Raw genomic sequence first — 14698 nt, 5'->3', positions numbered from 1 at the left:
GGTACATCCCACTGCCCCGGCTGTGGGCGGGGCCGGCGCCACCGCCTCTTCCTCCGCGCCCGCCGCCGCCATGAGGTGAGGCTCGTGTGGCGTCTCTTCTCGGGGCCATTCTCGTTGCCACCGTCACCGCCGGGGCGGCTTCAGTAGCGGGAAGGGGCGCTTTCAACAGCGAGGAGGGCCTGGTTGTGGCGTTGCCGGGGCGGCCTGGGCGCTGCCAGGCGGCTGCGTCCTCCTCAGGCCTTGAGGGGGGGGTGAAAAATGGCGGCGGGGCTGAGGCGAGGTGGGGAGCGGCCTAGGGCCGCTGCCTCCTTCTCCTTCTCCTCTCCGCCTGCTGCTGCCGTGAGGGGAGGGACAGCGCTCTGCTGCCTGCCTGGGCCTTTCCCAGCCGCCACGGGGGCGGTGAGGTGGCCTGGACAGAGAGGCGTCCGCCTTCCATAGTGGGCGTCCTCCGTGGGGGGCCCTGACAACGCGGGGTGCCCTCCACAGAGGGGAGGTGGCCGCCCCCCATAAAGGGGAACACGCTCTGATAGCAAAGGGTGCGTTCCATAGAGGGGGACACACAACAAGGGGTGCCTGCCATAAGGGGGGGCTGTTCTCCCTAGGGGGGAGCCACGCTGACACTAAGGGGTGTTCTCCATAGGGGAGACCACGCTCCATAGCGGGGGAAGGCTGTTTTCCATTATGGGATAGGTGCCCTCCAGAGCTGGGGTCATGCTCAATGCAGGGAGCCACGTTCTGATAGTGGAGGGGCTGTAGAGGGAGACTCTGTAGAGGGAGTTGTCCGGCTGAGATGCAAGGAGGCCCTGGGCCCTGCGAGGCCTTTCTGCCCTCCATCCCGTCGGTGCTTCTGCACAGTTTGGTGTTGTCTGCAGACAGGAGGGACACCCTGCATCCAGGTTTCCTTGGGTTCAATGAGGTTCCTGGGCTGGGGCCAGCCTTCCATAGCCCCCTGGGAGGTGGCCCTGGGTCCTGCAAGGCAGCTGGGGCCTCCTCGTGCCTCAGGGGGCTTGTGAAACAACAGCCGGAGCCCACACCAAGGAGTGTGGAGGGAGGGGATCACTGATCAGAGCTGGTCTTGCTGCTCTCTGGCCCTCAGTTGCTCACTATTCCCTGTGGCGTGGGCCCAGGAGACTCTGTGGGCTGTCCCTGGGCCTCCAGGCGCTGCCAGAGCAGCAGGAATGAGCCCTGGCACTGAGCTGTGTACCTGGTTCTCCACAGTATGCTCCGGCTCCAGAAGAGGCTGGCCTCCAGCGTCCTGCGCTGCGGCAAAAAGAAGGTCTGGCTCGATCCCAACGAAACCAATGAGATCGCCAACGCCAACTCACGTAAGTGATCATCTCTCACGGAGCCTGTCCTTGTCTAACGTGTCCTCTTGTTGCACGTAAGATGCTGAACATGGAGTTTCTTTCTGCAGGCCAGCAGATCAGGAAATTGATTAAGGATGGTCTGATCATCCGCAAACCTGTGACCGTTCACTCTCGTGCCCGATGCAGGAAGAACACCTTGGCCCGCCGGAAGGGCCGGCACATGGGCATCGGTAAGTGCTGGCTTCTGGAAACATCTGGTTTCCATTGTACGTGATCATATTGAGCGATGATCCCCAAGAAACTTGTGGCAGGGCCTGAAAACGCACAGTTTGTGTGATAATAGTTTTGTGCTTGGAGTAAAGAGGAGGATTAAAGGCTTCAGTGAAACGGTGGGGTTCAACTTGCAGGAATTTGGCTTCGTCCTCATGCTGTTTTCCCTCCTCTAGGTAAGAGAAAGGGTACGGCCAACGCTCGTATGCCTGAGAAGGTGACCTGGATGAGGAGGATGCGGATTCTGAGGCGCCTGCTCCGCAGATACAGGGAGTCCAAGAAGATCGACCGCCATATGTAAGCCGTACTCTGTGTTGGGTCATGTGTCCGTGCGCTTGGGTGCCCTTTTCTTGCTGTGCGCAGCTTCTGCAGCCAGCTCTGTGCTGGAAAGTAAATCTTCCAGGCAGCATGGCACCAGAGAGCTGCTCTTGAGTAACCTCAGTAGTTCTGCAGCCTGCTCGGAGAAGGGAAGAGCCAGTGCAGCAGCGTCAGAGCAACCCTGCTCAGCGCTAAGAGGGGTGCAGGGTGTCCAGAAGCTGTGCCGTGGTTTGATCTCACGAGCAGCCTCATTTACCATCCGGCCTGTTCTGCTCTGTTAGGTATCACAGCCTGTACCTGAAGGTCAAGGGCAATGTCTTCAAGAACAAGCGGATCCTGATGGAGCACATCCACAAGCTCAAGGCAGATAAAGCTCGCAAGAAGCTCTTGGCGTAAGTGCTGCCTCGGTGTTAACCCTTCATCTTGCAGGTTGCGGGATTGATTTTACTCTTCAGGCAGGTAAATTCTAGATGGCTTCTGCTTCTGGTGGCTCAGTCCGAAGGAACTGGATGAGGAATTGGACCGGAGGAATTGGATGAGGATGAGGAATTGGACCAGAACTGGGTAGCGCTGGCTGGAAGCAGAGAAATGCTTAATCCCAGCAGGGCTCTGTGTCGCTGTGGGTATTAATTGCCTGTATGGATCTGGATCTACTGCTCCAGCCACTTGGATCAGTAAATGATTGACCAGGGGAGGTGAGGTAGCACAGGGACCAGTAGATTCCCAAATCCTGCTGTTTACTCTGTATAAAAAGCTGGTGTTTTCACCTTGGTCTGTGGTGAAGATGTGACCCAGCCAGCCCGAACGAGGCAGTCCCAGAGCCAGCACTGCAGCTCCTCCTCAACCAGGGCTCGGAGCGTGGCCGCCTGGGGCAGGGAGGGCAGAGCCCCGTGGCTTCGCTCCCGTTAACACCAGGCACCAGGAGCTGCAGATGGGCCTGTGGGTGCTGGAGCAGGATCCTGTGGGGTGAGAGGAGGCCAGGGTTGATGGGAAAGGCTTCCTCCACATGATCCCTGCGCATTCCCACACTCTTTATCTTCTTGCAGCGACCAGGCTGAAGCTCGCAGGTCCAAGACCAAGGAGGCCCGGAAGCGCCGTGAGGAACGCCTGCAGGCCAAGAAGGAGGAGATCATTAAGACCCTCTCCAAGGAGGAGGAGACCAAGAAGTAAACGTCATCTGTCTTGTGTACATAGTGTTTGGCATCCTGAGTGCTCAGTAAAACACCACATTGGGGCTCCTCCCGTTGCATCCTGTGCTGCCTCTGTCCAGGGAGTTGGGAGGGAAGGGCTGCAGCAAGGCACGCGTCTTGGATGGGATCCCAAGGGTTGGGGATGCTGGGAATGATTTGGGGTTCAAGTACTGCCCGGATGGGGCTTCCTGAGGTCCAGGGATCCAGGGACAGCGGTGACGCTGGGATGGGGACAGGGACATCCTCAGATCTCCATCAGCACCTCAGCAGGGACCAGTCCTTGCTTCTTCTTGCTGGTCACCTGCATGAGGTCCTCAGTCCTTCCCACACTGACACAGATCTGGGATGAGCAGACACGACAGATGGAGGGACAACCCTGGTATCATCCTGCTGAGGACAAACCCAACTTGCTGCCTCTCAGATCACCCCCAATCCAGCCCCAGCTCCATCCCAGTTCTCCCCCAGTCTCCCCCTAATCCAGCCTCACTCCTGGAGGGGTTTGCAGAGGGAGTGATCCTGATTGATGGGACACTGAGAGGAGCTTTGGGCGCTGGGGCCAGTGGGGAGCCCTCAAGCATCCCTGGAGGATCGCTCGGGCTGAAGCCCTGCACTGTTTCACTCCAGAGGCTCCTTCGCCTCTGTCCTCATGGAGATCAGGGTGGCTCCCACCGCAGTGGCTGGAGAAGATGCGGTTGGCCAAGGAGGGAGCTTGTAGATGGATTTGAGGACAAGGATGCATGCAGAGAGCAGACGTTCCCCAACGTGCCGCTGCGGGTGAGAGGCATCTTTGCTCCACAAAGGCATCCCTCCAGTAAGACAAGGCTTGGAAAATGGTGTTTATTGGTATTTATAAATACAAACATAAGGAAGAGTCCATTTGAAGACGGATAATTGACTTAAAAGGACACTGTCAAGTAGTTGGAGCTACCTTAATGCTGTCACCCTGTCTGGAAAGAAAAATAACCATGCTTTGGGTTCTGTAGGCTGGAGTTTTCCCTGGAAAACTCTGCTCTGTTCCAAAGAAATGGCTCAGCCAATTACACCCTGGCTCGCAAATCCATTTTAGCTCAGTATAAACCAACCCCAGGGTCCTTCCCTCCGCGATGGCCAGGGCTGTCCCAGGCTCATTCGCCTTTAATCTTCTGCCACCCTGAAAATGGGGGAAAGAGAGTCCTGCAAATGGGCTGGGAACATGCTCGTTGAGGAGAGAGAGAGAGAATCCCCAGCGCTAAAGAAGATTTGAATAAATATAACCGATTAAAAGCCATCTCCAGGGAAGGCATTGACAGTATCCTTTTAAACACAGCAGACTGGATTTCCTCCCGGCACACCGCGCGTCTGCAAGACTTGGTTAAGCATATACAGATGGGGTGGGAAATGGAGGTCGCAGACGAAGGGGACACAGCTTCAGTGGTACTAAGGGACCCTTCCGACTGCCTGAAGAGCTCAGACAGGGGGTGGGAAGCAACACCCGGTCCTCAAAGCAAAGCCTCGGTGAAAAAACAACCCCCCAGGACCCCAGAAGAACCGTTCCTTGTGCTGCACCTTGCTCTTCCCTCAGCTTTTCTTCAGCATCAAGGTGAAGCATCGCTTCCTCGGCTGCTGGATGATTAAACGGACTCGCTCTTCTCTGTCTCAGTCAGCTGGGAACCATCCATAACCACGTGCGCTCCCTTCCATCCCAGGGTTGCAGACGGCTGGAAGAGCGCAATTACTTACACGCCAGCTCGTCTTCCACAAACTCGTTAGGAGTTCAACCAAGTTCTGCCCCATTAAACCCTTGGCGTCTGCCCATCTGTTCAAGTCTCACACCGACCAGCTGGAGCTGCCGGCGTCAAGGAACCGGGAGCTCACCGGTTCCTGCCTGAGATGCCTCTAAACCGGCTACAAACGCATCGCCGGCAGCCGGGAAGGACTGGCACGAGGCAGAGCCCTGATTCATTCCGACGGCTCCTTCGCCAGGACAAGCCACTTACCTGCGGAAGACGCAAAGCAAAACCACCCAACGCTCGCACCTCAGCGGGCAGAAATCATCGAGGGTGCATTTTCAAGCCCGCTGTTCCTCCCGCTTCCGTTATTTCTTGATCGGGGCAACAAGCAGAAAGACTCTACTTTGCTTTTTCTCAGGGGAAAGGAGAGCGGGAGCAGGGAACGGAGTCACTGGAACAGAGACTATAGCTTTCCCCCCCGATCGAGTGTTATATTTTCATCACTGGGATAAAACCTGAAATGCAGAACAAATCTGGACAACCAATCGCTGATAAAAACAGGTCGCTTGCCATTTCAAATCCTCCGAACGGGTCGTGACAGGCTCAGGGTTCTAAGGGTAAAAAGTCCTCTTTTTCACTTGAACTGATTGATTCATAACTTTTGTTTGGTGAATCTCAAAAAATTACTGAATTAGAAATCTGTAAAAAAAAAAACAACCAAACAAAGCAGGATGGAGGGAGGGTAAAAAAAAAAAAAACGAACGAGCCTGATGTTACAGATTTGAAGCTACATCACAACGATCTAGGAAGCCTCCACGCTGGATGCTACAGGACACAGAAGAAACGATGAACCTCCGATGTGAGCATGCTCAGGGTGGCCAGCAGGGAACGGGAAGTCGAGAAGCACAAGCAAATCGTCTCTCACAACAGCTGCTCTTTCATTCCCTCAGTGAAAAACGGACACAGAACTTGGAATTTTCAGGTTTAGGGTTTTTTTTTTCCTCCTGGCCAACAGATGCAGGGTAAAAGCACGTTCCTTTCCTCTCCCCCTCTCCCTGTTTCAAAGCTTTGCAGTCGCTGTTCCAACCTCAACAGTGACGCCGGTCATTCCGGGGTCACCAAAACCTCCCCTCCTTACCGCAAGGATTTCATCTGAGCATGCCCAGTAGGAATGGTTCAGAATTATACCAATCCACCTACGGAAAAAAAAAAAGCCAACACAGCTCCAGCTCCCACGCTGCGGAGTTCATCAGTTTGCTGGGACAGGTGGGACGCGGATATGGATGCGTATGGGTGGCTACAGGGGCTCCGGCGCCGCGGCCCCGCTCGCCGGCCCTTGCAAATGACACTGGTATCGCTTTCCTTGAAGATACTGGCGTCCACCGTAATTCTACAAGCGGATTTAAAGACTCAGTTTGCAAGGACGATCGCTTCCAGTGTCATAGGATGATGCAACATCTGCAGAAGCGCTGTCTGCTGCCCCCGACCGACGGAGGTGGAGTCACAGGCGCAAAGTAGGCATGGACTTTAATATTGGGTAAATGGGTCTGAAAAGACAAACACAACGTGTCGAGACACAAGGGCAGCGCCACGGTCCGAGCAAGAGGCCTGGCTCGCTTCTCTTCACACCACAGACTAACGCACACCCGAGAACTAGAGTCCAGCCCTGAGTTCGCCAGTGTGACTTCCCCCCCTGATTGCGGATTAGCGAGTTCGTTCTGGTCGCAGAAAACACCTACAGGCAGTAAGACAAAATGATGCTCTTTCCTCTTTCCAGCCAGGGGGACAGAACTTCTCTTCTCCTTGCAAATAAGATGTTATTAACTCCCCTTTTAAAGACTCAGAGGGAACCGCGGGGACACAGAGTGCCTTAATCGTAGCATCATAGAATAGTTTGGGTTGGAAGGGAACTTAAAGATCATTCAGTTCCAACTCCCCTGCACTGGGCAGGGACGCCTCCCACTGGATCAGGCTCCCAAAGCTCCATCCAACCTGGCCTTGAATCCCTCCAGGGATGGGGCAGCTACAGCTTCCCTGGCAACCTGTTCCGGGGCCTCCCCACCCTCATGGTGAAGAAATTCCTCCTTCTGTCTAGTCTAAATCTGCCCCCTCCAGTTTACACCCATTGCCCCTCATCCTATCACCACAAGCCTTTGTAAACAGTCCCTTCCCAACTTTCCTGTAGCCCCTTCAGGTACTGGAAGGTCATTACAAGGTCTCCTTGGAGCCTTCTCTTCTCCAAGCTGAACAACCCCAACTCTCTCAGCCTGTCCTCATACGGGAGGTGCTCCAGCCCTCGGATCATCCTTGTAGCCTCCTCTAGACCCGTTCCAACAGCTCCATCTCCTTCTTATGTTAAGGATTCCAGAATTGGACACAATCCTCCAGATGAGGAATCCGAAACCTCAGCCCTCCCACTGGATAAAGCATCCAAGTCAGAGCTGTAGCACAATGTTTTTTGGTTTTACCTTGAGTCTCTTGATCCCTGCCCGCGTGATTTGCTGACAGTCGTACAGTTCTATCCTCTCCAAGCTGTGGCAGCTTTTCAGGTGCTCGAGGGAGGCGTCCGTGATCAAAGGGCAGTTGTCCAGCTCAATCACATTCAAGCGGTCGTGTGCGCAGGCGCCGTTCCCCAAGTGACGAATCCCGTCGTCCGTGATCAGCTCACAGTGGGACAAACTCTGCAGCCAAAGAGAGCAAGTTAGCAGCCTCCAGCACTGGGAAATGGAAGAAAACACGTGCCAGGGGAGAGAGGAGGGCCCACATTTCATAGATTTGAGGGTGGTTTTGGACAGATCCAGGCCCCCTCCTTGCCTTGGAGCCACCGCGGCGCTCGAGACTGCAGGCATTTGGCTCCTGGGGCTCCAACAACCAGCCAGCAAGGGGAAAACTCACACTTGAAATGTTGGGTGTGCTTATGGGACAGGCAGCTGCTCAGGAAAGCCCACTGACTGCATCCCCCCACCTCCCAGGACAGGTTTTCTCATGAACGGAGCAGCACACAGGGATGCAGAGGAGATCGAGACCACATTCCCAGAAACTTAGACCAAGAGGAACACTGTTCTCCAGGTTTCGGCTGCCCAGCTCCCTTCTACAGGTGAGAAGGGCTGCAGTCTCCTCTCCTACAGACAGCCTGGTTTCTAGACAGACCCTTCTGGGCTCGCTGAGAACAGCCAGAGCTTGGTACCAGGAGAATCCAGTGTCCTAGTATTCATTTTCAGGCAGCTGTGGGTGCCTGGCGTCCGACTAACGCTAGCAGTAGGGGAGGGACAATAGGTTCTGCAGGGTCAAGTTCCTAGCAGAAGTCTTCCAAGGCTTCACAACACGTCTAGGAAGTCAGAGAGACAAATCCCCACAGGCAGCGCTTATCATCCCTTTGGTTACAGAAAGAAAACGCTCAAAAGCTCAGTTGGGATACTCACCAGAACCTGGAGCCGCGGACAGTGTATGGAAAGCTGGATTAGCGTACTGTCTGTTATCTGGAGAAAAGAGAAAGAGACGGTTGAGGCTGAGGGATTTGCAGAAGGACGTTTGCTCCCCTGCAAAAGAAAACCTGCAAACCTTTGCCTAATCCATGCTCCCCAGTCACTGCCCTGAGCCCCTCAGGAACTCCTCTCCTGAGTGACCACGTTTTGGATGCACAGCTTCCTCCACTCCCTTACAGAAAGGTCTGGTAAGCACAGATATTGCTGGGTTTTGACCTTCCTTAGGTAGGAAGCTCATGAAGCTCACTGTGAGCCCATGAAATAAGCTCATGAAATAAGCTCACAGTGATGAGCAACAAGCCAGCAGAACTCTTCAGCACGATGTCTCCTGAATATCTGTCTCAAAGTACAAGAGGTGTTCAAATCCCCTTCCAACAGCTCGAGGATTGCTGAATTGTTCCTCTTTATTCTTCCAGAAGAAAAAGACTCCACACAATGGTTTTCTAATCTAAAAGCATTCAGCAGGGATGCTTTGGCTGGGCTGCCTTTGTTCAGGGCAGTCAGCCCAAGGATGCAGCTCAATTTTTTCATCTTCCTTTATTGGGTTAACTCTAAAACTCTTCCTGTCTGGACTCCTGTCATTTCCTCTTGTGAGCTCCTGAATTCTGCTTTGTAAATGTCAGGAAGTACAGAACACCAGGGTCACGAAGCAAAATGCCATTAATATCTCCACTGCCTTTACCAGAATCCATTTCAAGTTTGTCCTTCGGCGTAGAGCTTTTCCATGGGATCTTGAGTAGATTCAGCTGGAAGGGTTATAAGCTTACGGCACATGTTGGCACGAGAGAACGCCTTAAAATCCAGAGAGAACTGCAGCACGGGGTCATCGAGAGTCACCGCTAACAGTCTCACTACGTGCCATCCACTGCCCCCGAGGAATCATACGATAGTTTGGGTTGGAAGGGACCTTAGAGATGATCCAGTTCCAACCCTGTATTGAACCCAGTTCCAATACAGAAAAAAGCTGTATTTTCTTATCCAAATATACCCGCTCTCCTTGCTCAGGGTTCTGAATCAAGTTCTGATTTAGAGCTAATCTGCTTTTCCACATCGCTGCGACCGTTCTAAAAGCAATAGAGGCTACAGGTGGCATCTCCTACCTGGACGCACTCTTCCAGGTCCATTTTTTCAAGCTCGTGGCAGTTCTAGGAGCAAATAAAAGATCGAACACACAAACTAAGCAAAATGTTCAGGTAGCAAATATCAATGCTACAATAGTCCCAGTCCTTTTAAAAAATGGAAGGGTTTTCCTCCATGAAACATCACGACTGGAAGTTTGCTGCTTCTTTATGGACACAACCAAGTATAATAAAAGAAATCTAATTATGAGGCTAGAGGTCTTTCCCAACCTTAATGATTCTATGAAAAATAGCAAGCTGATAGGTTTATATCTATCGATCGTGAAAAAAAACCAAGGATACTTGATGAGGAGCACTTACCCTTGCTAGAGTGGTAAAGCCCACGTCTGTTAGTTGAGAACACCTTGCAACTTCTAATATTCTGCACAGAAAGAATTGACAATAACCACTGTGGAGTCAGTTTGGTTTCATTAAAAGCTCCCAGTAACCCAGAGAGAGTTTGACCTGGTTTAGGCTGTGCCCTCCGACAGGATAATTTGCACAGAGCACCCACCACCCTCTACACCTCAGTAGGTCACAGGGGAAGAAAAGAAGATGTAAAGCTAAAAGAGAACTCCAAAGGTTGCCTGGTCTGTGCTCCGCAACGAGGCAGGAGGGTCTAAGCCAACAAGTGATGGGCTAAAGTGTCCTTAAAAACCTTCCCCGTGTGATCTGCTCTGGTTTCACCCCCCCAGTACAGAAAAAAGGTTGTACACACGGCACCACCTGGCAGGGAAGAACAAGGGAATCAAGATTTAATGCTGTGAGAGAAGAATTTGAAGTCTTCCAAGAGGCAAACTGCTCGCTTCTGCGACAGATCAACTCTGGCAGGCGGTTCCCACAGCTCTACAGAGGTTTCTTTCACAGCATTAATGTACTTATCTACCTTTATACAGAAGAAAGGCAACTTTCCCAAAGCACATCGTGCATTTTGCCAGAGGGAGCTTAAGGCTGCAAAGCTGCAGCTGCACAGACACAGAAATCGCGTGGAACCGAAACCACGTTTCACCTTCCTCTTTCAAAACTGGTTTCTATACGCTCGTACCCATAATTTCTGTCATAAGCTCATTTAAACAAATAGTTGTGTTCCCTTTTTTCCCCTGGAAGACGTATTTTACGCCATTTAATGCAGGCCACTCGGCTCTTGCAGCTGTCAAATCATAAAACCATCTCTACATTCTGCACCCGGCCGATTCCTGAACTACAGTGAAACCTTCCTGAAGGAATTTGTCCTAAATAATAAAAACCTCTTAAAAAAAATAAGAGCAGGCACCTGCGGAGATGTCGCTGGAACCCCACTCTTTCAAGCAGAGCGAAAGCACAAATCCTACCTGCTCCAAAACCAGCAGGAAACCCCGTTAATATCCCACGGCAAGAGGAAACGAGGCTGTTTAAATGTGTTTTCAGTTCTCAATACCACAGTAACCTAACCCCAACTGGGTTTTTTTTCATAAAGGAACAAAAGGAGAACACAATGGTGTAAGAGGAGACTGCTGCTAAGCGAGAGCGGCGCTCGCAGCCACGGCACGGAGCTCTCTTACCACGGTTTCCCTTGCACAAGTTTAGAAACCAGAAGTTTAGATACGGCTACGATGGGCACACAGCTCAGGAAAAGGCTCAGGGCTAGCAAGTGTGTTTTCAGGGAGAGCTACAGAGTCTAAACCAGCTCAAATATTGCGAGACCAGGTCACGGAGATCGTTTACTCAACACGCAAAGGGTCACTGGAGCTCAGGGAACTTACCTGAGCCTCGGGCAGTTCTGTCCCAGGGCGTTCAGGATGGCATCGGTGATGTTGCAGCAGCCTGAAGCACACAAGGATTGCAACTTGTGGCATCCTCTGCATATTGTAATGAGACCATCATCTGTTATTTGCTACGAGAAAAACAATAACAACATCACAAGCCATAACGACGTAGGTGGAGGTGCAAGGCACTGCACATTTTCCCCTCCTCAGACTCCCAACCAGGCGCTCGACCGAGGCCAAGTCATGCTGCTTTCAACCCCCAAACCCACTGAAATATTTTGCTGGAGCAGTCGAAACAGGATAAGTGACTTGTAAACATGCAGAAAGTGATTTCACGTGCACAGAAATGTTTCTGAGCTTGGGCTGCATGAGCGATGGGGGAAGGCACAGCAGCAGCGGGTCCAGACTCGGTCTCCTGCCTCTCTAAGTTGTGCTTGTCAAGACTTTCTTGGCTGAAACTCAAGACAGGAAAGTACCTAACGGTCAGTCACCCACAAAATAAGCAGCAGGTTGTTTCCATAAACAGCTTTTTAAAAAGACACTTCAGTGGTTTAGGACCAAATCACTTCAAATTCACCCCGTGGCAGCCCCGTCTCTGCACCCCCAGGACAGAGGGTCCATCCAGCCCCTCCTGCTTGCAAATCTGGGATGGCAGCAGTGCACGAAGCTTCTCCAGATGTTTCCCCAAAGGAGCAAGAGCATCAGGGGCTGGGACAGAGTGTGGTTGTGCCAAGGAGCTGCCCAGAATCCAGAGCAACGCAGGCAGGGGGATGAGGGAGAAAGCAACAGGGGCTGGAGGACCAGGTTAAATCTCACTCAGTTCTTCGATTCTGAATTTTCAGAAGCAGCCGGGCTCAGTTCCCACAGAAAAAGCACCAACCTAGGGCCTGGCACCTCTTCTTTTAGAACAGTCTGTGGGCTGGGGAGCCCGAGCGCTGGCATGAGATGAAACAGCAAGCGAGTAGAACTTGGTATTTTCAGTGAAAGCCATCAAAAAATCTTATTAGTTTTCTTCTCCCTTCCGCCTATTTGCCTCTTCCCGAGATGCCAGACGCCGGTCTGGAGCTTGCTAAGAGCCCTGCTCCCACTCCCAGACAGACAGGCACCACCTTCTACCCAGTCTGGTAACTGGTAAAGCTGCTCTTTAAATGGGAGAAGACAACTCTGCAGCGCCCACAGGGCTTGCCGGCTTCCCTGGAAAAGGAAGAGGCTGCCCAGTCGCTCGCTGCACGGTGGTATGCACGGAAAACCCATTCCAATTTATTTTTTGGCACCAATATACGCATTTGGAGCTGCAGAATAACTGGTTTAGAGCCCTCCTGCGCACGAAAACTGCGCTTCTTGGTTCAACGTTATATAGAGATGAGAGGAGCCGCCTGGCTGGATCCGCACACAAACACCCCAGCTCGATGGAAAGAATTTTTCCAGCTAGTTCTGCAAATGAGTTTAGAAGCCCCGTGGGCAGAGAGACAAACAACTCTGACAAACTGAATGCTGTCACACTGTTTCGAGGGCTTATTCGACATCACTGGATGCTACCAAAGGAAAAAAAAAAAAAAAGCTGTTTTTCATCAACTAGTTTTTAAAGTCTCATGGATTTACAATTGTCCTGCCTGCACAGATGAGGATGGTTCTGGGATGGAGTTTGTTCTGCTTAGAGATGGGCTCGAAACACACAGCGATGGCTGAGTTGGGAAATCACAGGCAGTTTTACTTACTAAGCATGTTTGAAGGTTTAAAGTCACCAGTTCAGGACAATGGGCACCGATGTATTTCAGAGCTTCATCCTCAAGCTGGAAAGGAAAGATGGAGAGACAGAACCAACCTGTTAATACTTGAAGAAATGTTCAAAATAAAGCTTTGAGAGCAATAAAGCATCTGAGGTTTGGGGACCTGTGGAGAGGAGGGGAAAATACACAGCAATAATTGTCTTTTTATTTTACCATCTCAGGAACAGAGTTCAAAGACCCACAACATCAAGTTACTGATTTAAAGAGAAGCTGGTTTGATCAAATATGTATAATTAACACAGCAAGCAGTGAAATCAGAAAGTATCTACAGGAATTAAGGAAATATTTCCCTGGTGAGGGCTCATAAATAACTCAATTTTTATATTCCTATAAGGACAGGCTGAGAGAGTCGGGGTTGCTCAGCCTGGAGAGGAAAAAGTTCCAGGGAGACCTTAGAGCAGCCTGAAAGGGGCTAGAGAAAAGCTGGGGACAGATTTTTTAGCAAGATCTGCTGTTATGGGACAAGGGAGGATGGTTTTAAACTAAGGGAGGGTGGATTTAGACTGGCTATAAGGAAGAAATTCATTCTGTACAGTGAAGGTGAGGAGATCTCTGGCACAGGTTGCCCAAGGCAAGAGTGGAGGCTCCATCCCTGCAAACATTCCAGGTCAGGTTGGATGGGGCTCTGAGCAACCCGACTGTGTTAAAGACGCCCCTGCTGCTGCAGGGGGGTGGAACTGGATGGGCTGGAAAGGTCCCTTCCAACCCAAAGCGTTCTAGGATTCTATATTGCAATAGTGGAACTCAAAAAGAAGAGTCTTATTTCAACGTAAGGAGCATAAACACATCCAGGTTGCTTTTCGATCATCAAAAAGCCTCCTATTCTTCTAGCTTTAAGAACAGATGGCAAGTAATTGATAACAAGGATGTATTGCCATCAATATTACTCACGACTCCATAAATTACTAGAAACTCAAGCTGTTTCTGTGACCTGAATTCTCAAAATAGGCTGAGCTCGTCGTATCTTTAATCAAGTCATTTTGCAGCCATGTGCACCCATCTCACGTAGTAGAAACCCAGCAGTCGTATAAATTTAGAAGTACTGACTGGAGCCCTGCAGCTGGGCTTTCTGTGCCACAAGGGTATTGCTGCACATAACCAGCGCGTTATTGCTTCGCTCGTCGTAACAACCTTTTGGGACCTTCTGGGTCGACGCGCAGGAGAAAAATGCTTTTCCAAAATAAGAACATACGGCTGTGGAGATCAAGAGCAGATAAAACCAGCAAGCCTGTTCTCGAATCACCCCTTCCACAGCTCAAACCGCATCCACGGTGAGTAGACCCACTCTTAATTTGCTTGGACTCGATGACCTGGTGGGTCTTTTCCAACCTGGTGATTCTATGATTTTAATTCAAACTGAAGGAATCCCTACCGCCAAGAGAAAGCCAAATCCAAAAGAAATCCAAAAGAAATCCAAAAGAAATCCAGTGCTCTCAGTGTTGGGGTACAAGGACCTCACAGATCATTTGCCAGGTCCACCTTCATGTTCTTAAGCTCTCAGGAGTCTCTGGGTCACAGTTTTTCAGTCCTGCAGGGTCAGTTTTAGTTTCCAAGGACAAGGTTCTGATACACGTTTATTCCTTTCTAGCCCATCTGTCTGCAAAGATGATGCGAGGGCTGGAGAACCTCCCAGATGAGGACAGGCTGAGAGAGCTGGGGTTGCTCAGCCTGGAGAAGAGAAGGCTCCAAGGAGACCTTATTGAGACCTTCCAGTGCCTGAAGGGGTAAGAAAACTGGGGAGGGGCTGTTTACAAAGGCCTGGAGCG

At 51.4% G+C, this 14698-nt stretch overlaps 2 protein-coding genes across 4 annotated transcripts in view; one reads left to right on the top strand and one right to left on the bottom strand.

Annotated features, from left to right (window-relative positions):
- RPL19 (ribosomal protein L19) lies at nucleotides 1-3134 on the top strand. Its single transcript, XM_069876668.1, has 6 exons — nucleotides 1-75; nucleotides 1219-1325; nucleotides 1415-1537; nucleotides 1754-1874; nucleotides 2177-2287; nucleotides 2942-3134. The coding sequence occupies exons 1-6, from the start codon at nucleotides 71-73 to the stop codon at nucleotides 3063-3065; spliced, it is 591 nt and encodes a 196-aa protein (XP_069732769.1). The 5' UTR covers nucleotides 1-70; the 3' UTR covers nucleotides 3066-3134.
- A 774-nt stretch (nucleotides 3135-3908) lies between these two features.
- Nucleotides 3909-14698, bottom strand: part of FBXL20 (F-box and leucine rich repeat protein 20) — a 41157-nt gene continuing 30367 nt past the window's right edge. For all 3 annotated transcript variants that reach the window (XM_069877235.1, XM_069877234.1, XM_069877236.1), the window contains exons 9-15: nucleotides 12861-12935; nucleotides 11140-11270; nucleotides 9719-9779; nucleotides 9380-9424; nucleotides 8217-8273; nucleotides 7263-7475; nucleotides 3909-6341 (exon numbers count right to left, since the gene is read on the bottom strand). In XM_069877235.1, coding sequence (XP_069733336.1) covers nucleotides 6234-6341; nucleotides 7263-7475; nucleotides 8217-8273; nucleotides 9380-9424; nucleotides 9719-9779; nucleotides 11140-11270; nucleotides 12861-12935 — 690 coding nt within the window. In that variant the 3' untranslated portion in view covers nucleotides 3909-6233. The remainder of the gene's footprint in view (nucleotides 6342-7262; nucleotides 7476-8216; nucleotides 8274-9379; nucleotides 9425-9718; nucleotides 9780-11139; nucleotides 11271-12860; nucleotides 12936-14698) is intronic.

The sequence above is a fragment of the Phaenicophaeus curvirostris genome, chromosome 26 (assembly GCF_032191515.1).
Source record: "Phaenicophaeus curvirostris isolate KB17595 chromosome 26, BPBGC_Pcur_1.0, whole genome shotgun sequence".
Taxonomy (NCBI): domain Eukaryota; kingdom Metazoa; phylum Chordata; class Aves; order Cuculiformes; family Cuculidae; genus Phaenicophaeus; species Phaenicophaeus curvirostris.
The sequence above is the reverse complement of the archived record's forward strand: the minus strand, read 5'-3'. Positions and strand labels throughout refer to the sequence as shown.